General features: G+C 37.9%; 1 protein-coding gene across 9 annotated transcripts in view; it reads left to right on the top strand.

The window, feature by feature from the left end:
• The window catches only part of tns1b (tensin 1b), a 192986-nt gene that overhangs the window by 90102 nt on the left and 76719 nt on the right, over positions 1-26165 (top strand). For 6 of the 9 annotated variants that reach the window (XM_047155880.2, XM_047155873.2, XM_047155874.2 and 3 more), the window contains one exon: positions 15150-15188. In XM_047155880.2, the coding sequence (XP_047011836.1) occupies positions 15150-15188 (39 nt within the window). Of the gene's footprint in view, positions 1-28; positions 164-250; positions 323-15149; positions 15189-26165 lie in introns of those variants that run through there. The other 3 variants (XM_047155887.2, XM_047155884.2, XM_047155885.2) reach the window with 2 other exon arrangements.

Genomic DNA, 26165 nt, shown 5'->3' with positions numbered 1-26165 from the left:
GGGGGGGGGGGGGGGGGGGCATTTACTCTACGTAGCCTGCGGTCAGGTCTGTGTCCTCAGATATGCAAGGAATCTAGATGCCTTTCTCCCAGCAGTGAGGGAACAGCAGCTGCTCAGAGTCCCGACTTGGCTTGTTCTTTGTAAAGAGACAGAGAGCTGATGTGTAAGTATTCTCAGATGGTGTGTATAATGAACGGGAGAGGAGACGGCGATCTGTGAGGCTTTGCGCATGCTTAGGACGGACGTCGGCATGTAGAGATCTTGTTGATGTGAGTTGTGGCGGAAAAGCGTGGGATTGTAGCCGGTAAACTGAAGGACAGAGGTACAGTAATTGCGGTGGCTTTTTTCTTGCTTAGTAATTGTGGAATGTATCTTGAAGGCTTATATGGAAATGAGTAAGCACTATTTAAGGGAAATAGTGTATTTCTCATTTCATTCTGTTTACTATGATTTTGCAAATGCTTGTCACCCTTTAAGAGTTCAGACTGTCTGGTAGTAATACATCAAGGTGACTGAACTTGCATTGTAATGATAAAGATATTATATATCATCGCATATGAGGAGATTCATTGGTTATACTTGAGAATGGCTTCATGGATGAATTAAAAATAGGAACCACACTTTTTCTACATCCAATACCAATATTAGAAGGTATCAGCCAGTACTTAATACTGAGCCAATGTGGATATCCTCTTAACAACTAAGCCAACTCTCGGAGAGCTTCTGTTGATAAATTGTGAGAATTGTGACATTATAACTATGGTGACATAAATGTTTTGTCCTCTGTGTATGTATATCAACTGTGTTCTCTTAGTCAACTCAAGTATTTTCTGGATAAATACATTAGTAGTATATAGGATTAGAAAATATAAAAAATCCAAGTGGATATTCATCAGGGTTAGACAATTATATTAATCAGGGTTAGACAGTTAAAAATACTCAGGATTATTGTACATATCTGCTTAAAATCTTTATATGCATGGATTTATTTTATCCACTAATCTTACATTTTGTTTTTGGCAATACACGTTTAAATACAAAATTTGTGATTCTGTTATTCTGGGACTCATTCTGGCATTCTGTGTGAACATTAGTTATGTCAGTGATTTTTTGTGTGTGTGTGTGTGTGTGTGTGTGTGTGTGTGTGTGTGTGTGTGTTATGGAGGATTCAGCCCCAGGGCAGGCATTCCCCAGTGCAACTTTAGATGCTGTGTCTGCTATAAGTATCAGTATTGTTTGGGGTGAAAGTGAGAGTGTTATCCCACAGTAAGGGCACTCAGGGCTAATTTGTGACAACAGCGAGTGGTTTGTCCTTCCTTTTTACTGTAGCAACTGTGCCTGACAGCATGACAAAGCTGCTGTTAAAGGGAAGACAATAGGCGTCCCCCTGCGGCATGCTGTTTGCTACTAGCTGTCTGAGTGTCTGTGCTTGTTTCTCACTGTTAGACAAATAGATTAGTCAGTGTGCTGTATTCACACCATTCCTACACTCTTGCATTTAAACTCAACAGTATTCGCCGCATGGCCTGAAGGTCAGACTACACAATGACATGGTAAAGTTTCAAACAGGAGTATTGATGGTGCTGGTCATTTATGTAAGGAAATATCAGGAAACAGATGTTTTTATAGGTAAATCATCAATTACAGGGTGGAGTAATACACGAATAGTTACTGCTGAAGTTTATTCTTTTCCAATAAAAGCACACACCTTATTATATAATATTTATATTTTTTCCTTATATATGTTCTGTTTATGTGGAGCATCCACCATACCAGTCCCCTGTGTAAGCTGTTTCTATAGAAATTATAGTAACAACGAATGAAGCAGCATATTAATATAATAGAAATTAATAAAGGAGGACATTAACATAAACCTTGTCCCTGGAACTACTGTCCCAAATGTTGTTAAATAAAGTTAATTAACACTTTCTAACCAATCAGATTTGAGCATTGATCAGCACTGTAGTATAAGTATCTTAACATCTCCATTATGAAGGACCTTAATAATGTTCATGTGTTATGCTGACAATGTAATGCATTTTTGAGTAAAATATCATCCACAAATTTGCTGTGGTCCCCAAACATCCCACCCTGACCCTAAAAACCCATATTATATATATATATATATATATATATATATATATATATATATATATATATATATATATATATATATATATATATATATATATATATATATAATATGGGTTTATTTATAGATATATTCAGTATTCTGCTAACATAGACCCACTTATCACACCAAAAACCAGGCCCTCTTCTCTTTTGCTTGCATTCAATTATGGGAAACATCTCATGGGTTCATGTTTTTCACATGGCCTGTCATGCAATTATGACTGATTTAGCTGAAATAAAGGGAGGAAAGAGTCGTTGAATCTGTGCTGGAACGCATTTATCAAAAATCTTAATCTGGACTGGGGAGAATGTGCCACATCATTTTCTCATAAGGGTAGCGTTCTGACTCACTTAATTTCATTGCTGTGCTACTTACAGTATGTTTGCACTCTTTTTCTCCTTTGCTGTTCCCTAGTTTTCCAGTAGAGCCATCATTGTCCAGACAGTTTTGAATGGGCAAAAGAAACATAAACCAGAAACGTAGAAAAGAAACGGAAAAGTCATACCGCTTTACTCAGACAGTACTCTAGCTTGCCGTGAGCATGGGAAAGCCACACATCAACTGGCTGGGGTCCAAAGATGGACTGTAATGTTGGCTTTGTGTTGAGCATTTCTCTTCACCAGCTGTATCCATGCATTGCACAGTAACCATGCATGTCATAACACATTCCCTCATGCAATAAAACATCCCTGGTGGCTGATAGATAGATATACCAATGTGTGAGGTATGTAAAGGAACAGGTATTCTAATAGAGGCTTCTAACAGCTTTTAGTTTCCTGGAACCTGATTTTAGGTTACTCACCTGATAATAATGTGCAATAATGTGAATAATGGCCACTTGAGGTTTGAAATTAAAATGTTACAGTATATAGTTAGTATGTAATCAGTGATGACTGGTACATGGTGTTGTAGTTCTTGGTTCCACAACAGTCGAATGTAAAGCATTTTAAACCATGTAATTCACTGGTGTTCCTCTGTGAGAAAGGAAATAGATAGGATGCAGAAATCATGAGACGTTGGTGAACTGTGGAGAACTTTTGAATAGCTGTGATTTAAGAGTTGTGAGGTCATCATATGAAGAACAACTTCCTAGACATGGTGGGAGACAGTATGGCAAAAGTTCAGTGCCTTTAGGTTGTACCATGTGAAATTTTGTTTGATAAATGTGTGTTTAGAAATGGCCCATTATGAAAGTTCAAGGATCATTTCATCCCATGGCGGAGATATTCAGTGATGCTATATAAGCTGCCAGTAAAATATAAATTTGCCTCGTTTTGGCATTACTCATACACATCAGCATGCTGTCTGTTTTCTAAACAGGTGGAACTGAGAGAAACCTGATGTGAAACTAATTTTAGGTCATTGTGCAAGTGTGTAATTCAATTGTGTTGGTTGACATCAATTTGATTGTTTGAATGTTCTGCAACTTTGTTTACATTCCTGTGCCAAATTTCGGCAATACTAACTAGTCTTCTTTGAAAATCTTCTGGCTATAGTTGCACATTGTGATTATATGATGGATTTTTTTTTTAAATGTGTACTATTTTATGCACATATAGAGGTAAAAGATTCTATAAAAAATTCTGTAAAAGATTCTATAAATACTCATAGAAAAGATAGTGTTTTTCTCCAACCTCCGTTACTACTCATTTGTAAAATAACAGCATTGTTATGAGGCTGCAGAAATCTTTCAGTTTTATGATACTTTATGCAAGGTTTTTGTAGACTGTTTGACACCATTTGACTCCTCTGTGCTGTTACTTCCTCATTACCTGGTCTGATCCTCCTCTCGATACATCTGCCCAAACATCTGTCCAAAGAACTTTGGTGGCCTTTATCAAGCCATGCTGAGAAAATACCTTAAAGATGTTTGAATTCCCCAGTGACATGTTGTGTGAATATGGGAAAGCTCTGTGCCAGCTGATAGAGTCCAGACAAGACAACTTAAAAGTTTCAGAATCCATCAGAGTGAGGGTGAGGAGTGTTTCATGGGCAAAGGTCATACTTTTACAAGGTCACAGTAAATTAGCAGGAAATCTTCAGAGGTGATAAGGCATCACTCAGTTTTACTCCTCTCACAGGAGGGAGGCAAGGAAGGAAGGCCTTCTTGTAAATGTGTTAAGGGCCAAGATGAGTTGCTGGTAGAGGCAGGAATGCATGCCACAAACATTCCTGTGCAGGAGAAGGTGTTGGGAGGTGTTGGAAGTGCGTCCTCACGGCTCTGTTCCTACTCAACGAAATAAGTTTCTCTGCTTTTTATGGCTGCAGTTTGGTAGAAAGGCACAGCACAAAATCTGTCATTGATGAAGTGCTGTATGGATGGAGAGGCATGAAAGTAGAGAGATACAAATGGCAAACATGAGCAGAAACAAAATTGGAAATGCTCTTGGAATATAAATGAAGTGTTTTATGCACAGTATAGGGAAGGGAAGGAAATATAGTGGCTTGGTTACTTCCTTACAGAGGATTATGTGGCTCAGCAACTTAATGTCAGTGCATTTGTGGTTAAGATTTGTTTAAAGTAAGTGTACTTTGATAAGATGGCCTCATAGCCACTCCATCAGAGTGTCTGGCATTTCTGTCATGTCCAAGTGTAAAGTATTGGCGCCATTGGCTGGTCAATTGGGGCTGTAACATATAGCCTTGATCGTCTTATAGCCAATATATTTACTCAGTTCCGTTGCTAATATCGTACAGATGGCTTTGCAGTGCAATTAAATTCCAGAGAGGGTGACGATTGCTTTGGAGAGATATGATATGTCAGGTCTATACTTTTATATATTAGCTTCACCCTGCCCATATAGTCATTTTCATTAAGGCAAATGGATCTGGATTTGCTTTTGTTCTGAACATTTTCAGAAAATGGCTCTACATCAGCTCTAGAGGCTTGGCAACCTCAAGCATTGCTAGGGGTGCCAGAGGAAGTCATTTAGGGGCAGGATTAGTGAAAACATCCTGAATTTAATTTTGAGCCCATTTCATATACAGACTGCCAATTCTGCTCAAAGAGGGGGTATGGTGGTCCATGGTGTGTTTCTGCTTTATGAGCAGAAATGCTTATGCTGATACAAACTCACTTACTTAAAGAAGCACATTAATCATAAGAAAAGTCTAATGGTCTGTGGTCACAAACTACCCACTGTGGTCTCCAATTATGGCCAAAGCCAGAACAAGCAGGCAATACAAACCACAATCAGTAATGCTACTGTCATGACTGTTTTTCTCTCAAAAATGGGTAAAAGAGACATTATTAGCAAACAAAGGAAATACCAATTCTCTATATACTGTATAGTCAGCCAGAGTCAAATGATTGACCGAATCTTCCATAGACAACAAAGTGGTAACTTAACTTAAAGAAAAGTTTATATTATGCTTCTTGACAGTGGCTGATTTTTCAAAATTGCAGCATGCAATCAGCCAGAATGGTTGGTCTTGAATGGATTATAAGAAAGTGGTCAAGCTGGAAACAAGGAAATTATCTTTGCCGATCTCTTGGTTTTCTGTGGTCATCCAGCTTGATGAGGAGCTTACATTTGAGGCCTATTGGAGCATTGTCCTCAGTAATTAATCAGACATTCCAGTTGAGTGGTCTGCCTGTACTGTCAGAACTCATAATCTAGCGCTTTTTCACTCTTCAACGCTTTACCACCATTATTATGAAGTGATGTCACATTAGCCCAGACTGACCATGCAGCCAAGGAAATAGTGAGCACTGGCCACAACCTCTGCGAAATTGTTTACTCTACTTTAACTTTGATATGGTTATGAAACTCTAGTGTCATGACTGCAACGTGAACTTTATCATACTGGTGTCAAAGTTCAGCATAAATTCCATCAAATAGCTGGACATGACTGATCGATTTGATTCTGCCAGTCAGATCTGACTTAGCCTGTATGAATTTAGGCAATGTGGATACTGCTATTCACCCACATAGCTCACTCTGTCATCTGCTGGTGGCTACATATCCCAATGGCTTCCATGTGTTCTGTGGGACTCTCCAATCGGAGATGTCCGATCAGAGACGATTACTCTGAGAGCAGTGCTATAGTTTGGCCTTTCATTGCTCCACCACATGGATATTTATTCCTGTTTTATTTCCCACCGGCTGGACGTGACTCTGTTTTTGTTTACTGCATGACAGTTTCCCCTCTGTGTTGTTTTCCATCCTGTGTAGGCAGCACTAAAACAGTTTAGTGCTGTGTTTCAGACAACTGTTGCCTGGAGACCTGTAGTAAACATCCCGTATTCATTCAGTTTATCATGAAGAGAAGAACATATATTAAAGTTGGATTAGATGTTTTAGACCATGGCTTGGCCTGATCCACTCTACCCTAGAAGTGTCTGTTATCCATCTTCTGTCATGAGAATGGGAGCCAAGCTAAGAGGGGTTCTGTGAGCTACAAGCCCCAGTGAAATGTTGTCTCAGGAGACTTGTTCTGTCCTGGATTGATTGATGATATGCACACTGGGCCTGTTTTCACTAATTATCCCAAAGCAGGATTGCTGGTCTTGGGGCAAATTGTGCCACAGGCCTTATGTTCTTCTGAAGGATTTATGATGGTGCATCATTGAGCATGTGCAGCACAGACGCCACTCCCTGCATTGCAGAACAAAATGTAAAATATTTTTTTCTGGGAATGATAGAAAGGGGGTTGAGGGTGGCTGGGGGTACATAAGAATGGGAGGCATGGTAAGAGTCCTACACTGCCCCAATAACCCTAGACCCCACCCTGTCCTAAACTCCATGTGCATGAAACTATTATCAGACATTGTCTCTCTGTGGAATGTTCATATGAAGCAGGCCCATTTTGGAGAATTCAGCTTGGAGCTTGTTTGCTTTTGAATTTGATTTATGGACCTGGCAGTTAAATAATAGCAGGAAAGCCATCTATGCACTAATACAACATCAGTGAAGCCTAAACTATGGAAGCTGTTGTTCTAACCCAAAGTATGAAAGATTCTTGTTGGCTCAGAGAGTTGTTCTCAGTTCTAGGTAAACATTTAGCACTGTATACAACTTTATTCCTGTGCACCATGTATTTGCAGACAATATTTGATTGTTCGATGTAACATGTAATCTAACCATAGCAAACTGTCTCAACATTCTTTTTCTCAATAGTAAGAACAGAGAAACCTATATTATTTTATATTATTATTATTTCTGTTTGAGACAGTATCACATCCATAAAGACAATTGATTTGTTGGAGCAAAGCTGTTCATGATAACTTATCTCAATGGCAATAACCTTCATAAGTGAAGTGCAAGTCCTCACCAGCCCATTAAGGGTTTTTCTCTAGCTCATAACTCTTCCACTCCAGAGAACTAAATGCCACTTTGACTGGCTGACACTCCTGTCTTGCCTCAACCTGCCACTCCTGCCTGTCATTACGTGCACAAATGTAAGGTGGTCAGTCTTTTGTAAGGCTTAGAAATGTGTAAACTGGAAGAGGTCGGTTGCATAGAAGTATATAAGGCAGCAAAGTAGGACTGAGATGTAAATTGAGCTGACTGACCTCATCCTCTGTTTTTGTTCACTTGTACTATTTAGAGAGCTCTTGGGTTTCAATAATTGTCTTCAGTTGCTCTTCAATCTCTCTTTTGACTATGGATGAACTGTTGCCTTAATTCACATTCTACTGCTAGAGAGTCTGGTATTATTTGTTACATACTGCATCCCTCAACCACCTACTTTCACAAGACGAAGTTGTTGGACTGACTGTGCAAACCTACTTGCGCATGCCTAGCTGTTGCAAACAACACTTTCTATTAACTTTTAAACATTAAGTTTTTTCAGTCCAATTGATCACAATCTTGTGATCTGCGATCATCTCATTTACACTGCTTAAAATTTTGTTTTGCTGTCCGAAACCGGCAGGAAGAAGTTTTCAAACACAAAAGCAGAGATACCCAATCACATTGCAGCATTCACAATTTGGAAACCAGTGTTTGATTGGAATCAGATGCACCAAAACTTCCGAAATAAAGGTGTCAAATTATACTTTAACTTGTTGCTGTGGTGGTACCCATGTACCAAGCTACCTGTTTTGGACCTGGAGGTCTTTAAGCTCCAATTGTGTACCTTACAATATTGAAGGGACACTCTAGTCACATTTCCAGATATAAGATACAGTACATACAAAAGATATACAGTATGTACTCTTGGTGGTACCACCCCAGCAACAGTACAGTTTGGTACCATTATTTCTGGTACATGGATGGAGCATTGAAGCCCAAGGCTAACCTTCATCTTGGCCTTTATAGTGTTTTCTTTATGTGTAAAACATTGTTATGTCACCTCCGCTAAAATGTCACATCCTGTGTCCTGGTTTGTTTACCAAACTTTAAAGCCAATAGGTAAAGTTTGAATAAATTCTGACTAAAAATCATACTACAGTACTACTGACAAATGCTTGGCTTTTGCTGTGGGTGGCTCCTACCTCATTAACTATTATCTGGAATAAAAACAATGTGTTTTTATTAAATCAGTCCTGTCATTAGGGGGAAATACACTCATCTGTAACTAATCATCTATCTTTTATTTATTTATTTATTTATTTATTTATTTATTTATTTATTTGGGAACTGGGTCAAGGAAAATATGATGAAAACACAACATATTTTCAAACACCATGTAATCCAACCATGCATCCATTTTCGACATCACTTGTCCTAATGCGGATCACGGTGACATCATGTAATCATATAGCTTTAAAAAAAATAAATAAATAAAAAATAAAATAAAAAATTCTGGGCATCATCACTTTCTTAACCAAGTTTCATAATAAACAATAGACAGATGATAAATAACAGTTTAGTACAAAACACCAATATAATGCAAAAAAATTATGCTCTCATAAATTAAAATAATCACTAGAGTGCATCATGTCAGTAAAATGCCCTTTTATTATTTTTCCTTTACCTAAACCAATAAATACCTTTCAGAAACACACTCTGCATTTGTGCTCAAAAATTTTTGGCCAGAACAATTTTAAGAAGGCTCTTGCCTCATGTTTTTCACTGCGGAATATCATTTATTCACAAAAATGTGTTTTTTTATTCCCTTTGGCATTCACTACCTTACCTGTGTTTGTGTGATCTTTCTGTTTTTGGTTATGGAAAGTGGATGTGATTTGGCCTTTAAATATTGGCAAGAGCACCTTTCAGCAATGGCGTGCCAGACGCATGGATTATTTCAGCCTGGATAAACATGAAAGTCTGCTTGGAAAAAAAAGCCTGTGTGTTTATGCAAGTGTGGAGATCTAAGATCTTATTGGCCATGTTTCTATTGTCCGCCATGACTTGACCTCAACAAAGCCTTATTTCCTACAGTACTCATGACTTCAGGGGACAGTGAAGAAAAAAAAAACAAGCACATCTATGTTGTACTTGCCTGAACTGGCTGAGGTTGAGATGCTAAACATTTGGAGATAAGATAGCGTTTTTCCCTGGAGAAAGTACGAGAGTAGCTAAAGTGTGCTATACTTTTCTGAGTATAGAGTTCACAATATACCGTGGATCTTGGTTTAATTTAGTTAACATAAGCATGTAAGGAATGCCAAAACATAATTACCCCTTATTATACTACACTCATTTGTACACTCTGATAGCATCAGACATGTGCTTCCACCCTCTTTTTTCCTCACAAAGAAAATACAGAGGCTTTGTTTTGCAGTGCAAGCTAGCCAAGAGGATTACAAAGTTTTGGTGCACAGTTTCCCTTTTCCACCCTTCAAAAAAATCCTGATCCCAGCCAGCTGATTAGTCAACTGACAGACACGGAAAGGAACTACAAATGCAATGCAAAGCAGCTCTTCTTCGTAACATGATTTGTGAATGCTTATACTGTAACAATCAACTAATCATGTTTTATGTTGAAATATATTGTTTCTTCCGCTGTTGATTGCCTTTGTGATTAATTCTGTTTGATTCCATGAGATTGTTTGAGTTACATAGTTACAAGCAAACAGCATTTCCAGGTGATTTTTGGGTATTGTTATGGGCAAGCTGGGCAATATGGTACTAATTAGAGGCTTAGATTAGAGTATTTAGTGTGGTTTGGAAAATATGTACAAGGGGCTCCACCTTAACACATGCAACTCAGTATGGAAACAGAATTGAAGGGAGGATACTGGAGGAAACATGTCAGCAGTTTTAAGGGAGATCTCAGTTCTCATGAAGACTCTGATTAGCCCTTAAGCCATAGGCACATAATAAAGATAAACGCTTTCAGAGGTCTCAGGGGTGCTGTGAGGAACATGAACTAGCTGGCCTACTCCAGTTCAGTGCAGAGGATGAGAGAGAGAGATGGTGAGATATTTTAGTCTGATGGTGAGAAAATGATTCAGTATGAAAAAAACCCCAATAAATCTCCAGGTTGTTTCTGTCCTTGCAATTGGCTTCTTAGTGACTCAGATAAACCACACTAACCATGAGCTTGTCTTTTCTCCTTGTGTGAGGAAATGTTGACCCTCTCTTTCTCTCACCACAGAATAGTTCTTGGGTGTTTACATAGCTGTGGTTGCCTAGTGATAGGTCTGTGGTTGCCCATTCACCTGTGCCCTTGTTCAGTGGGTTGCTCCTGGGTTCCACGTAGACTTGGAACAGCTCTGAGTACTGATGCTGAGGAGGAGCATGGTTTTGTGCTATACTTAGTTGGAATGTAAGAAACGGTCTAGAATCTCTAAAATACGTGTGGGTGGAACTCACCACTAAATGAATCCACCCATGTCTTGTTTTGATGCAGAATAATGAGTAAGGGTTAAGACATGCATGCTGATCTTTTGGACCGTACAGTATGATAGTGTTCTTTCATTCATCTCATCTTCATCTAACTGCTTTATCATGGGCAGAGTTGTGGCAGATCCAAAATATTGGCCGCGAGGCAGGAATACACCCTTGGTGGGATGCAAGTCCATCACCATGCGTTCACTATGACAGTCTTCTCAGCTCAATAATTGTGTAACTTGATATTTCTAGTGATATTCAGTAGCTATCTTGATGTTTGGAAGCATGTCTATAATCGTAAAATGTTTGTGAATTAAATAAAAGGCACAACAGAAGTTCTGTCATGTCCTAATACATAGATTTACCTTGATTTTATTAGGCAGCCATTTTTTAAATGACTTACAACTTACAAGAGTTGAGCAGTTTAAAGAAAGTGCCAAGGCTCCAACTGTGACACACATGTTCTGGGATTTTTTGTTTAAATCTTGAAAGCACTTGCCCAGAATCTTTATCTGTGAGCTACCACTGGCTCAAGACATGATATCAGTCCCAACAGCACAGCACATTTCCATATTGTACCCACATCATACCAGTTTAGTTAGGTTATGGACCCAGATAAAGGTTGCATATCAGCTGCCATTTGAGACGACTTTAAAACGGAGAAAAAAATAGGGCCTTCAATATTCCCAGAATGTTTAGAGAGTATCACAAGAGGTTACTTGGGAGGAATAGATATTAGGACCAAGACAAGGTGTTGGAATGACTCAGGTGGAGGAGCTGTCATCACTGTGGACTTGAGGGCAGATCTGATCCAGGTGATGGAATTCAGACTCGGATAGCTAAAATAGGCAAAGGATTGTATGTTAAACACAGTGTCTATTAAATAAGCCAGAGTAAGTGCTGTGTTGGGCTTAGGTTTACCTTTGGCATCGTCACTCAGGGCGAACCCTTAACCCTTGCATGAATTATGAAATCCTGATCAAGGATTTTTCTCTGTGTTTTTTTAGGCATAAAAAATAATTTTACCTTCATTTTATTTTACATACATTTTTTAAAACGTTACTGAAGTGTCCACTCCAGTGGACTGCATGCGTTCAAACGAAGAATTAGTGTCCACTTTAGTGGCTGTTATGCAGTTATTCTATTGAAGTCCTTGCAATAGCCAGAAAATGGCTTTTGAAGATCTGTCTCATAAACCCATATGTTATTCACAATAGAACATAGAAAACATATCAAATGTTTAAACTGAGAAAATGTACCAATTTAAGGAAAAAATAAGATAATTTTGAATTTGATGGCCGCAACACGTATCAAAAGAGTTGGGACAGGGGCAACAAAATGCTGGAGAAGTAAGTGTTGCTAAAAGGAAACAGTTGGACGAATATTTTGCAATTAATTTGGTGATTTGGCAACAGGTCAATAACAGGATTGGGTTTAAAAAGAGTATCTTAGAGAGGCAGAGTCTGTCAGAAGTAAAAATGGGATGGAATCTGGATGGGAGCATATGTTGCTCTAAAACCTGTGTATACCTTTCAGCATTGATGGTGCTTTTCCAGAAGCTGCCCATTCCAATGCACCCCCATACCATCAGAGATGCAGGCTTTTGAACTGAGCACTGATAAAAATCTGCATGGTCCCTCTCCTCTTTAGTTTAAAGGATGTGGTGTCCATGGTTTGCAAAAAGAATTTAAAATTTCAATTCGTCTGACCACAGAACAGTTTTCCACTTTGCTTCAGTCCATTTTAAATGAGCTTTGGCCAAGAGAAGTCGGCGGCGTTTCTGGATCATGTTCACATATGGCTTCTTCTTTGCATGATAGAACTTTAACCAGCATTTGTGGATGGCACGATGAACTGTGTTCAAAGACAATGAGTTCTGGAAGTGTTTCTGAACCCATGTAGTGATTTCCATTACAGAATCATGCCTGCTTGTAATGCAGTGTCGCCTAAGGGCTTGAAGATCACAAGCATCCAATATTGACTTTCGCCCTTGCCCCTTGCGCACAGAGATTTCTCCAGATTCTCGTAATCTTTTGATGATATTATGTACTGTAGCTGATGAGATATTCATAGTCTTTGAAATTTTATGTTGAGGAATATTAATTTGAAATTGTTCCACAAATTGTAGACACAGTTTGTTGCAGATTGGTGAACCCCTGCCCATCTTTACATCTGAAAGACGCTGCCTCTCTAAGTTACTCTTTTTATACCCAATCTTGTTACTGACCTGTAGCCAATTAACCTCCAGCTGTTTTTAGTAACACTTACTTTTCCAGCCTTTGTTTCCCCGACCCAACTTTTTTGAGGCTTGATGCGGCCATCAAATTAAAAATTACCTTAATTTTTTCTTAAAATGGTACAATTACTCAGTTTAAACATCTGATATGTTTTCTATGTTCTATTGTGAATAACATATGGGTTTATGAGATTTGAAAATTGGAATTGGGGTTGTAGGTTACTGAAGATAAAAGAATTAATGAATGTATCATGGTGGTTCCATGGTGGGATTGGATTTGATGAGCATGTGTGTTATACTTATAAATCAGGACTTGTGGAGAAAGATAAGCTAGAGGACAGATTGAAGGAGATATAATAATGTAGTTTTTCTACCCTATAAAGGTATGTAGGCTATTGAATAGGTTGAAAGTGAGATTATATTTAAGGCACGAACGTATAAATTGCAGAGTACTTATAAACACCTAAAGTTTGCATGTAATGAAGGTGAGTGATGACAGGAAATGAGAGGTATATAACCTTGGCACAATATGTCCAAATAAAAAAAAAAGAAAAGGAAAAGACACTTCCTATACAAAAGTTTACACTTTACACTTTCCTTAGTGTTTTGTCATTTTACATGTCTAATGCTGAAACCAAAATAAAAAGTACCCTTCTTTTTCATTTACTGTTGTTCATATTTGTTCTAACCATTGTGTTTATGGTTCATTTAGATATTCTGAAACCGTGCAGAGCTAGAGATTGATAGTGTTTATGTATTTCACACACACCCACATCCTCAGCTGAAATAACATGTTTCGGTAGGAAATATTTTCACTCCTCATTCTCAGCCTGTTTCTCCTGGAGCCACTTATGTTCAAAACATCCTGTTGGTGTTCTAAAATGAAAGAACACCCAATCCTCTCTTAATAGTGGTTTAAATAATGTAGCTGTCAAAGTGGAATTTTAAACAACTGCAGCTTCTTTGGACCCATTTTGCAGAATAATCCAATTTCACTCCGCTTCTTCTTTGTCCAGCAAATAAAAACAGACTGATATGAATAATCTTCATCTAGCATGGTTGTTTTTCGACTCGTGAGTCAATGTATCCAGTTAAGACTTTGGAGGAGAACGGGGTAGTTTGTTTACGTTCTTTGTCCTCAGGTGATACCTGATCCTAGATCAGAGGTACATACCTAAGACAATAGATCTCATATAATCAGAACGTGGTACATGTGAGATCTTGATTTATCTTATTGATACTGCACCCAAGTGGGCTGTCAAATAATCACAGAGAATTTAACCTTAAAGCCAGGCAGTTAAAATATGCATGTTTATATGAGTATACACATTTTATAGAGATCTCCCAGAGTATCCTTAAAGAGAGCTCTTATCTGCTTTATATATTCATTGCATATATGAGTGAACTTGTTGGAATGTGCAAGTGCGTGGATGGGATTACATAAGTACTATTCAACCCAGGCTGCTTTTGTTTACCTTCTTTGTCCTGCGTTGTAACGTCGGTCCTTGAGTGAGGTGAATAGCGGAAACAGGAATGGCAGAGAGCTGACACTGTGCATCCTGTTTGGGCCCGTCTTCATATCCAGATCTGTTACCATATAGCTCATCTTAATGTTATAATTACAGCCAAGCTCTTCTCTATCCAGATTATGGAGCACAATGGTCATTTGTTCATTGGAGGCACACAGACTGGTGATGATATTATCCAGAGCACTAATCTTATTACAGTCAGCAGATCATGAGCTCCTGCAAACACAAATCGCCTTAAAACATCACTGACTTCCCAATCTCCTTTGCAAAATAGTGAAGAATGGAATATTTGGAATCTTTTTTTTTTCTTTGGATGATTGTGGATTGGATTGTGGTATATTTTAGATAAATATACCTCCTGTCCAGTGCGCGTAACAATCTTTTACACCATATGAGAGTTAGAATGAGAATCTCAGTCTCATGTTTCATGTCGCTATTTTCAAATTTACAGAAGTATGGGTTGTCTCATTTGTTAAATATACTGCCAATATTTTAACACTTTTTTTTTCCTCATTATATTTCAGGTTTCAACCTCCTGTGTTCCCACTGCTAACTATGAACTGGTAAGAATACCTCTGTTATCAATGCAGCATATTTTTCTTATTATTATTTTCTAGGATATGTTTGTAAGAGGAATGTACTCAGTAAATCACATAGACAAAAAGGATTACCTGTTTTGGAAATTAGTAAGAAACAATGCACATTCATATTCACAGATGGATTTGAGAAGTCAAATCCAAAAGACAAGCCCAGATAAGCCTGTTAGGCTAACAAAGAATAAACAATATCTTAGAGATCTTTCCCTTTTTTGGTTGAAAGTGTGTATTTAGAGTATTAAAAGGCTTTTTTTTTCTCCACTGCTTGGACACCTCTGGCAACATTATTTTTTATTTCTGGCAACAGTCCTTGGTGAACATGACCTTTTCTGCACTTTCAATAAATTTTTAGGTTGTTCTCTGGCTTCACAGAATTAATGATGTTTTCACATAAATCAAATTTATATCTTTTTGACGTTGGGAAGAAGATATAAATGTGCCTTTTTATTTGTACCATTTTCAGTTCATTGAAGGTGTTTTGAACAAAGCTGATCACTGGTATGCAGGCCAGACATCTACCTGCCCAAAGGAGCAGTTCCCTCAGGCACCAAATGCAGACATTCAAACCATTTATAACCATTTAAACAGAAGTTAGGCAATGTTTTAAAATTACTAGTGAGGAGAAGAGAACAAATGTGCACTTGTGAAAACCTGACTCTACTGAAGTTTGAACATAAGCATGACTCCGGCCAAATTTTCTAATGTAATACTTTGACCTGCTGGCAGAGTGTAAGAGCTGAAATTATATTAATGCAGATCAATGCAGTTAAGACTTGACTCAACATGAGCACTTGAAATCAGCATGTCAGATATCAGATGTAGATCTTTTCAGGGACTATATGCAATCTGTTATTTTATTGGAATTTTACTACAACAATTCGTCTACTACTGCTTTTTTCGGTCTTCTCTGTGTCAGTGTTTGTTACAGAATATCCAAATGATCAGTTATCCTTTGATTTAAAAACATGAGGTATGGGAGTCATTCTGTGGGGCTTGAATTTACAAAATCAACAACATTCAGAACACTAAGAGATACCCCAGTAGTTCCCTGTCTGTAGAAAAATACCTGTTCTGGATCAGGAGCTTCCAAGGAACTACAGTCGCAGGTTCCACTGGTGGAAAAATGTCTTAGGACTAACAGCTAGTATTGAAATTGGTGTCCTATTGTAGCACTTAATATATTTTCTAAAGAAATGGTCAGCAACTTAAGTCCAAAAATTGCAGCAATATTTATGCAGGGAAAGTTATGTGTCGTCAGAGATGGGTTACACATCTGCTTAAATCTCTTTCACTGATTGAACAGATAGGTTCTTCAGTAGTATCTAAACCACTGCCTTTTTTCTTTTTCTTTCTTTATTTCTTTCTTTTATTTTTTTTTTAAATGCAAGCACTTAATCCTGGAAAAACATCAAGGATAAAATATGTGAACTGAAGAGATAACGGCTTTTTCCCCTTTGCTGTCAAATGTAATATGATTTAAAATAAAAGCAAGGGAACATTTAAAATGAAAAGTAAAAATATTAGACTTATATGAATGAGAAGATGGCAAGCACTGTAATAATTGACTAATTTAAGAGTCTAGTTTATTGCCAATATATTGCTTCAAGAATAGTCCTAGTTGTAAACATTATATTAATTCTTGCAAATGTGATTCATATAACAGTATGGATTCTACCCTTAATATTTGGTAGCAGTTGATCTGGCCAATCCTAAGATTTTAAATTCTATGTTTTATGTTGTGTTCTGATAGTTAAATATGTGCAGAGATTTAATGTAGCCACAAGATACCTAATCGAGAGTGATGAAATTGGAATGTGTGCTGGAATGTAGGCTATTTTTTAATAATACTACATTTTTAATTAGCTGTCTTTGAGTAATGGAAATGTTGTGTCAATTTGATGACCTTTCCTGTAAAGAAAACATGTCCATGATATGAAGGATAAGATGGCCAAGCTTACACTGCTACACTGATAGCTCACTTTTAACATGTGTGGTGCATAAAAATCCAGTACTTGAGGAAAGTTGTATCTCCAATTAAAATGCTGTCTCCTCTGTGTGGAAAAAAAAAACAAACCAAAAAAAAAAACATTTACTGTTACTTTTAATTAATTAGTTATAACTTATTATTAATTAATTCAGAATCGTGCGTAATTGAGACATACCTTTTTTGAGCAAACTCTACTCCAAGTGCGCAATTCTCAGGTAACTTCTGTTTAGCGCTTAAGACTTTAGTCTTTAGTTTAGTCTGAGGTTTGAATACCGATATTTCAGTAATTTCAGTATTAAATCCTCACTATATGCGCTTAACTCTGAACATGACCCAATATTCCTATAAAATGATACAATATGAGTGGAATCAGAAGGGTAAGGGCAGCTTTGCTGGCTGCTCTTGACTCCTTGTTTGGTGAATTCCTGAGTGCTGAGGTGATGGATGAGTTCTGTGCCGCATGGGGCTGCAATTTACGCACACCTAAACACACATTTAGTCAGAATTCTTTGAAACGAAAAGTAAACACCAGTTTCAGTTTAATTGGGAAAATTCAGACATGAGTAGCAGAGACTTGGCTATATCTGAAGAGTTATGATGCTGATGTTACTGCTGGTGTTGTGGTTGTCGTCAGCACTTGACCAGGAGTACGTTTGGCCTGTGCTGTGGTGCATTCTGGCACGCTTACACTGCCAGGATGCATTCCACAGACGTGCTCTCATGTTGGCCAGCTCTTCATCTTACAAGCCAGGACGTTGCACTTGCACACAGAGATGCAGGGAAAGAGAAAGAGACAGAGAGATGGAGATGGAGCGATGGCTTTGAGGACTACCGTTTATCTAGAATCTGTTTTTTCAAATGGCATACATCAGCATCACCCGTGTAAACTTTCATGCTTATGGGTTGTAGATACTGCATTACAACACATAAAACCTTACCGAACACCAGAGTCAGCACATTGTTTTCTGTTGACTTGCTTTCTAAAGATGGGCAAGATCTTTCAATTAGGAAAATGTTTATAGCCTCACATACTGGCATGCTGTGCCCAGTTACATTTTGTGTACAAGACCGAGCCAAACAGCTCCTTATGATGAATTATTTTTTATCTCAAAGTCATCTGCGTGTCCTTGTGCACATTATTACTTCTGGCTGACATTGCCAAAGAGGTACACATACACAAATGTGGGTTTCACTACACTCCACTTACTTCATGTTTTATGTGTCCTTGTATTTTCCACCAACACTGCTGAGATTCACTATCTTATGCATACATATACATATTAGAGAAATAGATAGCTCATGATGTCATTCCATATACAGTTACATGAAACCACTTAGACAGAATATAAATAAATTCCCATTAAAACACAGATATATTAAAATGTTTCCTGCACCAAAGCTCAATCAGCATTTCATGCTTGTCTGTGTAAAGTTTTATTCTTATTTTTTTCCATTACTTTAAAAGTTATGCCACTGATGTTAGCTACAGAAGTTAATTAACTACAATAACTTTGCTAGATTACACGTTTTTGACAAAGTTAACTCAAGCAGACTGACTCAGTCGTATTGAAAACAGTTATCTTTTGGAGCCAAACCAAATGCATTAACATTTATAATACTGCAGGCCACTATATTTATAGATGCAATGTACAACATTGGCCGTGGATGATGATTAAAAATAATCAATCAATCAATCAGTCGTCATCATCATCATCATCATCATTATTATTATTATTATTATTACAATATAAAAATAATTACATGTACTTGTACATGCATAGCAGCTCTGCTACCATTGGTGTGTGAATGGGTGAATGACTAACAGTGTTTTGGGTAGTTCCTAGTGTTTACTAAAGCGAATCAAGCTTGATCAGAGCATGGATACACATATATAACACTGACAGCAGTCACAATTGCTGTTAGTCAGCTTTTTTGTTCAAACCACCCAAAACACTGTTCAAAGCGCTTTGTAGAACTGCTAAGGTTTAAAAAAGGTGCTATATAAGTGCTTACCATTTACCATTTACCAGGTCTCCCAAAGGTATGTATGGCTATAATACAACCAAATATGTGCCCCATTCTAACTCGCACGCATAGGAAAATGCAGACCCACACACACGTACTTGCACAATGCTTTGCTCCTGAATCATTCGAGTGTGCTGTTGGCCATAATAGGCCAGAAGAGAGCGAAACACATTCCACAAGCTTAGTGACAGTAAACAGGCCAGCGTCTCTCCTCGATGGTCCACTAGAGTGTATATATGTGTGTGTGTGTGTGTGTTTAAAGCTCAGACCCTGGAGAGAGTCTCTCTCTCTCTCTCACACACACTGTATACAGCACATATTGGAGGGTCCACTGTGATGTCCAGCCTCTGTTGGGAGAATCAACATGAGGTCAGGGGGCAATTCCATTTGCTGGTTCTCACAGCGGCTGATTCTTCAGCTGGATGTAGGAATTCTTTCCATTGAGCTCTCATGAGACATGCAAACTGCCCTGTTTACATGCTAGAAAGATGCTTTGTCTGCCTGCTTTCACCTGCCCCTATTTAAACACTATTGGGCGTCAATTATTAAAACCACATATTCAGATTCTTTATATATTTTTTATTACTGAAAACAGCATGTCACATGAATTTAGACAAATATTACTTGAGTTAAATTGTAACCGATTGTCTTTGTGGGAGCACCATGAGTGAAAAAGAAACATCATACCTGAAACAGAAAAAAAAAAAGTTCTAATGTGCTAAGACAAAATTTGTTACCATTCAGGTCCATCATATTAAATGTGGATGACCAAAATGATAGACAATCTCACACTCCCAGTCCACTTTATTAGGAACACCTACACATTCATGTAGCTAATCAACTAATCAACCAATCATGTGGCAGTAGCGTAATGCAAAAAAATAAAATCATGAAGATACAGGTCAAGAGCTTCAGTTAATGTCAAACATCAGAATGAAGAAAAAGTGTGATCTCTGTGTCTTTAACTGTGACATGGAGGTTGGTACCAGAAAGGCTGGTTTGAATATTTCAGAAACTGCTGATCTCTTGGGATTTTCACATACAGTCTCTAGAGTTACACAGAATAGTGTGAAAAACAACAAACATTGTTCTGTAGGTGGAAACGTCTTATTGATAGGAGAGGTCTGTGGAAAATGGCCACATTGGTTCGAGCTGCCAGGAAGGATATAGTAACCCAATCACTCTATACCACCGTGGCACAGCACACCAAACCTTGAGGTGGATGGGCTACAACTGAAGAAGACCACATCAGGTTCCACTCCTGTCAGCCAAGAACAAGAATCTGAGGCTATCATGTGCACACACTCACCCAAACTGGACAGTTGAAGGCTGGGAAAAGACCAGGTGATTTTTTTCCTAATCTTCAACTGTGGTTGAGCCTGCGCTTATGTTTTATGCATGCTGAGATGTTTTTCCGCTCACCACAGTTGTAAAGAGTGATTGACTATGTCCGAAATTGTGTACTGTGACAGTATGTACTGCATTTGACCTACTGCTTGACCATTGATACAGTATGTACTGATCAGTATATGTGTGTAGTATAAATACAATCCGGACATACTACATATGACCTATGACATCATCAAAAACTTAAAGAGTATATTAGAGCCAGGTTAAAGCACCTGCACAGCAGCAGTTTTCTTTATTGTTTAAACCTTCAGTAGGGGGCAGTAGTAGCTCAGTGGTTAAGACAGTGAACTCCTGATTGGAAGGCCATGAGTTCAAATCCCAGCACTACCAACCTGCCACTGGTGGGCACTTGAGCAAAGCCCTTAACCCTCAACTGCTCAGTTGTATAAAAGGAGATAAAATGTAAGTCGCTCTGGATAGGGGTGTCTGCCAAATGCCATAAATGTAAGTACGGTTTAACCACAAGGAAAAAAGAGCCAACGCACTGCCTTCCACCATTTTTGATTCTGACAGCTCTTCCGTGCCAGTCCCATTGCCTTATGGGATAGCACAGTGTCCATTAACTCCATACTGCAGAATCTCAGCGGAAGCAATAGGTCATCTGGGTATTTCTTGCCTACTGTTTTATGAATACTAAGAATTCAGGCATACTCCTTTGGCGTACTGCTTCTCGCCTAGGGTAGTAGGGATATGCGGACACAGCTAATCAGGATAATGATTTATATTAAATTACAGTAATGGTCTCTGTTTGGAGGTGATTTAATTCTTATATTTTTCTAAAACCAACTTTAAATTGTCCATAAGTGTGGATGCTATACCTAAAAAGGTTAAGCAGGTGATTCACTATTAAAACTTAAAAATATGACCACCTGTTGCTGATATAAGTGCAATATTCAATAATATTTCCTATAACACTAACTTGCTCTCTTATTCTTGTTGTCCTTAGAGGAGACCAAGAGGAGACTAGTCAATGTCCTTTTTTATTTATTAAATGTTCCAGTTTCAGCTGTGCTGGCCTGAGCCATGTTTAAATCACACTGCTAGCAGATAAGTAGAATAACATATCCTTTTTAGGCGTTCAGTGTGGGACACTTTTACAGGAAACTCATGCTGGCCAGATCAAGCAGCTGTCTGCCTTCTCATCCAGCTCGTGTACACAGGTTTCAGATAATCCCATGTTCTGGATGATTACAAGGGTTTTTTTTGGTGATGATACACAATGTACCCCACCTCCAACCTCTTCTGATAAACTGTTTTGGCATGCTAGAAAGAATAAAAAAAGACATGTGTACTCTCCAGTAGGAGACACTGGACTACATAAAGAGTTTGAGTTCTCCCACATCCTTCTGCTTTTAGCTTGTTTTGTATTTTGAGTCCTGCAGATTGGATCGGCTTTAAAAATAAGTTTGTGTGACTAAATGCATACTCACTCTGGAAAAAGAATAGGCTTTTTTTCTCTCCCTCTAATCATTCATCAGACATGTATAGCTATATTCATAGAGTTCTGTGGTTTGAGGAATTTTCACTGGAACATAAATTCATGCTTAACTGCTATTCACATGAAAGTTATTCAAATATGTATATGCTTCCTACACTATAGAGAAAAAAAGAGTATGTGCAATATGAACTGTTGAAACGTCTGGTTTAAAATAAAACCGAAAGTAACTGTAATAAAATGTTTTATACCACAGCACTGTTGGATTCTGATTTTTCAGAAGGTGATTTATTTATTTATTTATTTATTTTATATAAATAAGAGCAGCTCTGAGCATAATTACTGACTGTAATTCAAATCTCACGTTTACTATAGTAACGATAAAAGTAATATAATAACAGATAGGGACTTGTACAGTAGACATTCCACATATTCTAAGTCTAGTAAAAAAACAAATTAAGAACATGTTATTTAACAAGTAAAAATGCGTACTTGGTAATATGGTGACGAGGAGTCACTAGTGTCAGTGCTTTGTAACAATCAAAGGAAAATCTGTAACTAAGTTTTCCACCATGGGATAGTCATGAGAATGGAGGACAAGCTACGATTTTTGTAGAACACTGTACAAATAAATAAATGTTTTAGGAAACCTATGTGACAGGGAAAACAAAGAAACCAAATAAAGACAGTATATTTTGAGATTGTGGGCCACGTCAGGAGGAAGGGAGTCAGAGAAACCCCAGCACACACCCAGAATTTCCTCTTCACAATGCTAAACAGAGCTGACCAAATGTGATGGAGAATCTGAATGTGGATCACATTATAATGAGGCATTCTGAGATTATCCTATTTAAAGTAATATGCATGATCCAGAGTATGTATTAATGCTGCACATCTTAGCACTGCATGCAAATACAATGCATACAGAGTACAAAACTTTTTTTTTTCTTTTTTTTTTTCTTGTATTTTTACATTTACCAAATCCTGATATAAATGTAAAATACACATAACAATTTCTGGGGAAAGGCTGCATGAAAAATTTAAGAAATAAATGTGTAATATGTAAGGAACATGAAGTGCTGTTATAATAAAATAATCAACAGTGGCGTGGTGTTATGAAGATTATGAAGCCCAGCACAAACTGGAGTTATTGTCCCATGCTGGCATTGATTATTTTTCAGTAACAGCACACATAGATGATCTTTTATTACTTATATATACACAACACAGCATCTTGACAAAGCTAACAATCCTTTACTTAACCCTTTCATACATAGTGGTCACAACAGTAGACAGCTATTCAAAAGCCATTTTCTGGCTATTGCAAGGAATTCAATAGAATAACTGCATAACAGCCACTAGAGTGGACACTAATTCATCGTTTGAACGCATGCAGTCCACTGGAGTGGACAATTCAACAACTTTTTGAAAAATTTATGGAAAAGAGAAATGAAGGTAAAATATTTTTTTATGCCTAAAGAAGAGTAAAATCACACAGTGAAAAAATTCACTGATCAGGACTTCATAATTCATGCATGAAAGGGTTAATAAAGGATGAAATATAGTGCTTTTTTTTCCATTTATAATTAAATTTAATGTTGTGGAATGTCTACAAAACAAGTTAGTTCCTGTTATCACTTATGTTATAGCAGCTATACACAGTCACTGCCTTACCAGAGTGTCTTTTTCTCTCTTTCTTGAAGATGGCGCAAACTCTTTTATACTGTGAACGGGCTGTGGACTGCACAAAACAAACTTTCCCATGGTTTTCAAATGAGCACTGCTGTCTTATTTTTAGCTCTGGGCCATTTTAAAGGAGGCTCCGTTCATTGTTTTTGTTCCCTCAATTTAGAAAACTCCTTGTACCTTTTATTTTTTTCCTTCTTCTACCATATGCTCTGAAGTGGGCTATAATTTGAGTCCCTAGAATCACTTACAGAAGTGGTAAACCCATGTGATAAGTACAGAGCCACATTAGAGGCTCAGTGCCTGTACACTCTAATACTCTCGTGGAGGTAAAACGATTGGTTGAAGAATGGCACTGCAGTCTCCTTCAAGCTGGGCACCATGTGTCTTAGCTGTGGTTTATGCTGAATTGCAGGTGAAAGTGCAGCATGGAAGAAGCAGTGGCTTGCAACAACCACCCAGACAGTCACTGTGCAACAGCATGATAGAACAAACTGTCTGGAAATGTGAGTTCAGCTTGAAGATTGACTAATGTCTAATGAGAGTAATCAGAGGTAGACAGTCAAAAGGCCACATGCAGTCCACTTGATTCAAACCCTGGTGCCTCTTCTCCTTATTGTGATTTGTTTTGCCTGATTAAAACTTGGATATGGACCAAAACAACCGGTCTGAGAGTGTCTTGATCTAGTTCCAAGTGAGTGGATCATCTAGTGAGTGAGGTGATCTTGGTCTAGTTCCATGCATACTTTAGTGTGACCTGGCCTCAACTCCACTGAACACCTTTGGGATGAATTGGAACGCTGACCTCACTAATGTTCTTGTGGCTGAATGAACACAAATCCCCACAGCCACTCTCCAAAATCTAGTGGAAACCTTCCCAAAAGAGTGGAAGTTATTATAACAGCAAAAGGGGACTAAATCTGGAATGTGATGTTCAGCAAAGACATATGGGTGTGATTGGACTGGTGTCCCCATACTTTTGGCCATATAGTGTATTGTGAGTTGCGAGCCACATTTTTGTAGCTGCAAGCTGTTTAACAGATACATGAAGCACAAACTACTGAGCCATAAACAGAGCTGTAGCCCTGTAGAAATGCAAGGTGTTCTGGATATTTGGAAATAATTGTGATACAATGTGATGCACACAAGAAATCAAATCAAATCATTTATTTAGCACGAGCTCCATGTTCTCCATGCTCTGGTGATTTTTCAGATTTTTAGCCACACTCTGCAGAGGTTTGTTTACTATTTTACCATCACTGTATCTGACCAATGAAAGAGTTAATGAGTACATTTTCAGCCTTAACCAAACCAAAGCAAAACACAAACAAAAACAATCAATTTTGGACAAACAAATGAATAGGTGTAAAAAGGACCTAGAAATCATTTTTAAACCATTTCCAAAACAAAACCAAACCAAACCATGGTTGGTTGTGTCTTTTTGTATGTTATGGAAAATGATTAAATGGCTGCTGGTTAAATGTTAAAGAAACAAATACTTGGTGTGATCAGAAGAAACAGTGAGGAATTGCATTGTATAGTGATTTTCACAACTGACTTTTTTCCACACATAAGTGCAGAAATCTACATTTAAGAAAACCTCCCTGATACAGCAGAAGGAAGAAAACCTGAGAGAAACCAGACTCAAAGGGGAACCTATCCTCTTCTGAGTTACACCAAATAGGGAAATACTGATAAGTACATACATAAATTATATGTATGTATGTAATACACTGATATAATAGAATACACTGTATGTGTATTATTTACAGTGTTACATCCCAGCCAAGGCTAAGGCCATAGCAGAATAGTTAAATGAAAAAAAAGGTTTTATGGATTGGTGGGATGTATAACTGATACTATAATCGATGAAAAAAAGAATTGGAATATATTGTACACCAACAATCACAACTGAGTTTTTACCTATGAAACAAAGCTCCAAGCTTACTGCAAGACACCAGTAGCTAACTTCACTACACAAGAATAAAACACAAAACAGACACACTTACCACTCTCCCTTGGTATACAAAACACACACACACACACACACACACACACACACACACACACATACACACACATATGTATATATACCCAATCCCCAAACAAAACCCAGTGATACTATATCTACAAGGATCTAGTAACAGAAGTCAAAAGGGATGAGCAAATATCAAGGTGCAAAACAAGCATAGGGTTCACTAGCTATCAGTACCAGGTAACATGATAATGAGCATTCAGCTAACAGGGTGAATGTGCCGAAGACTTAAATAGTTTTGCAGTAAAAACATCATAGGGGAACAATGAGGTGTAGAGAAATCTGGAACGTGTTTCTGCTGCCCATTCCAGGTTAGGCCCTTTGAGTTTAAATCCAAATACAGACACAGATATAGACACAGATAGC

This window comes from Ictalurus punctatus, chromosome 6, assembly GCF_001660625.3.
Source record: "Ictalurus punctatus breed USDA103 chromosome 6, Coco_2.0, whole genome shotgun sequence".
Lineage (NCBI taxonomy): Eukaryota > Metazoa > Chordata > Actinopteri > Siluriformes > Ictaluridae > Ictalurus > Ictalurus punctatus.
This window is presented reverse-complemented; position numbering and strand designations above follow the sequence as displayed.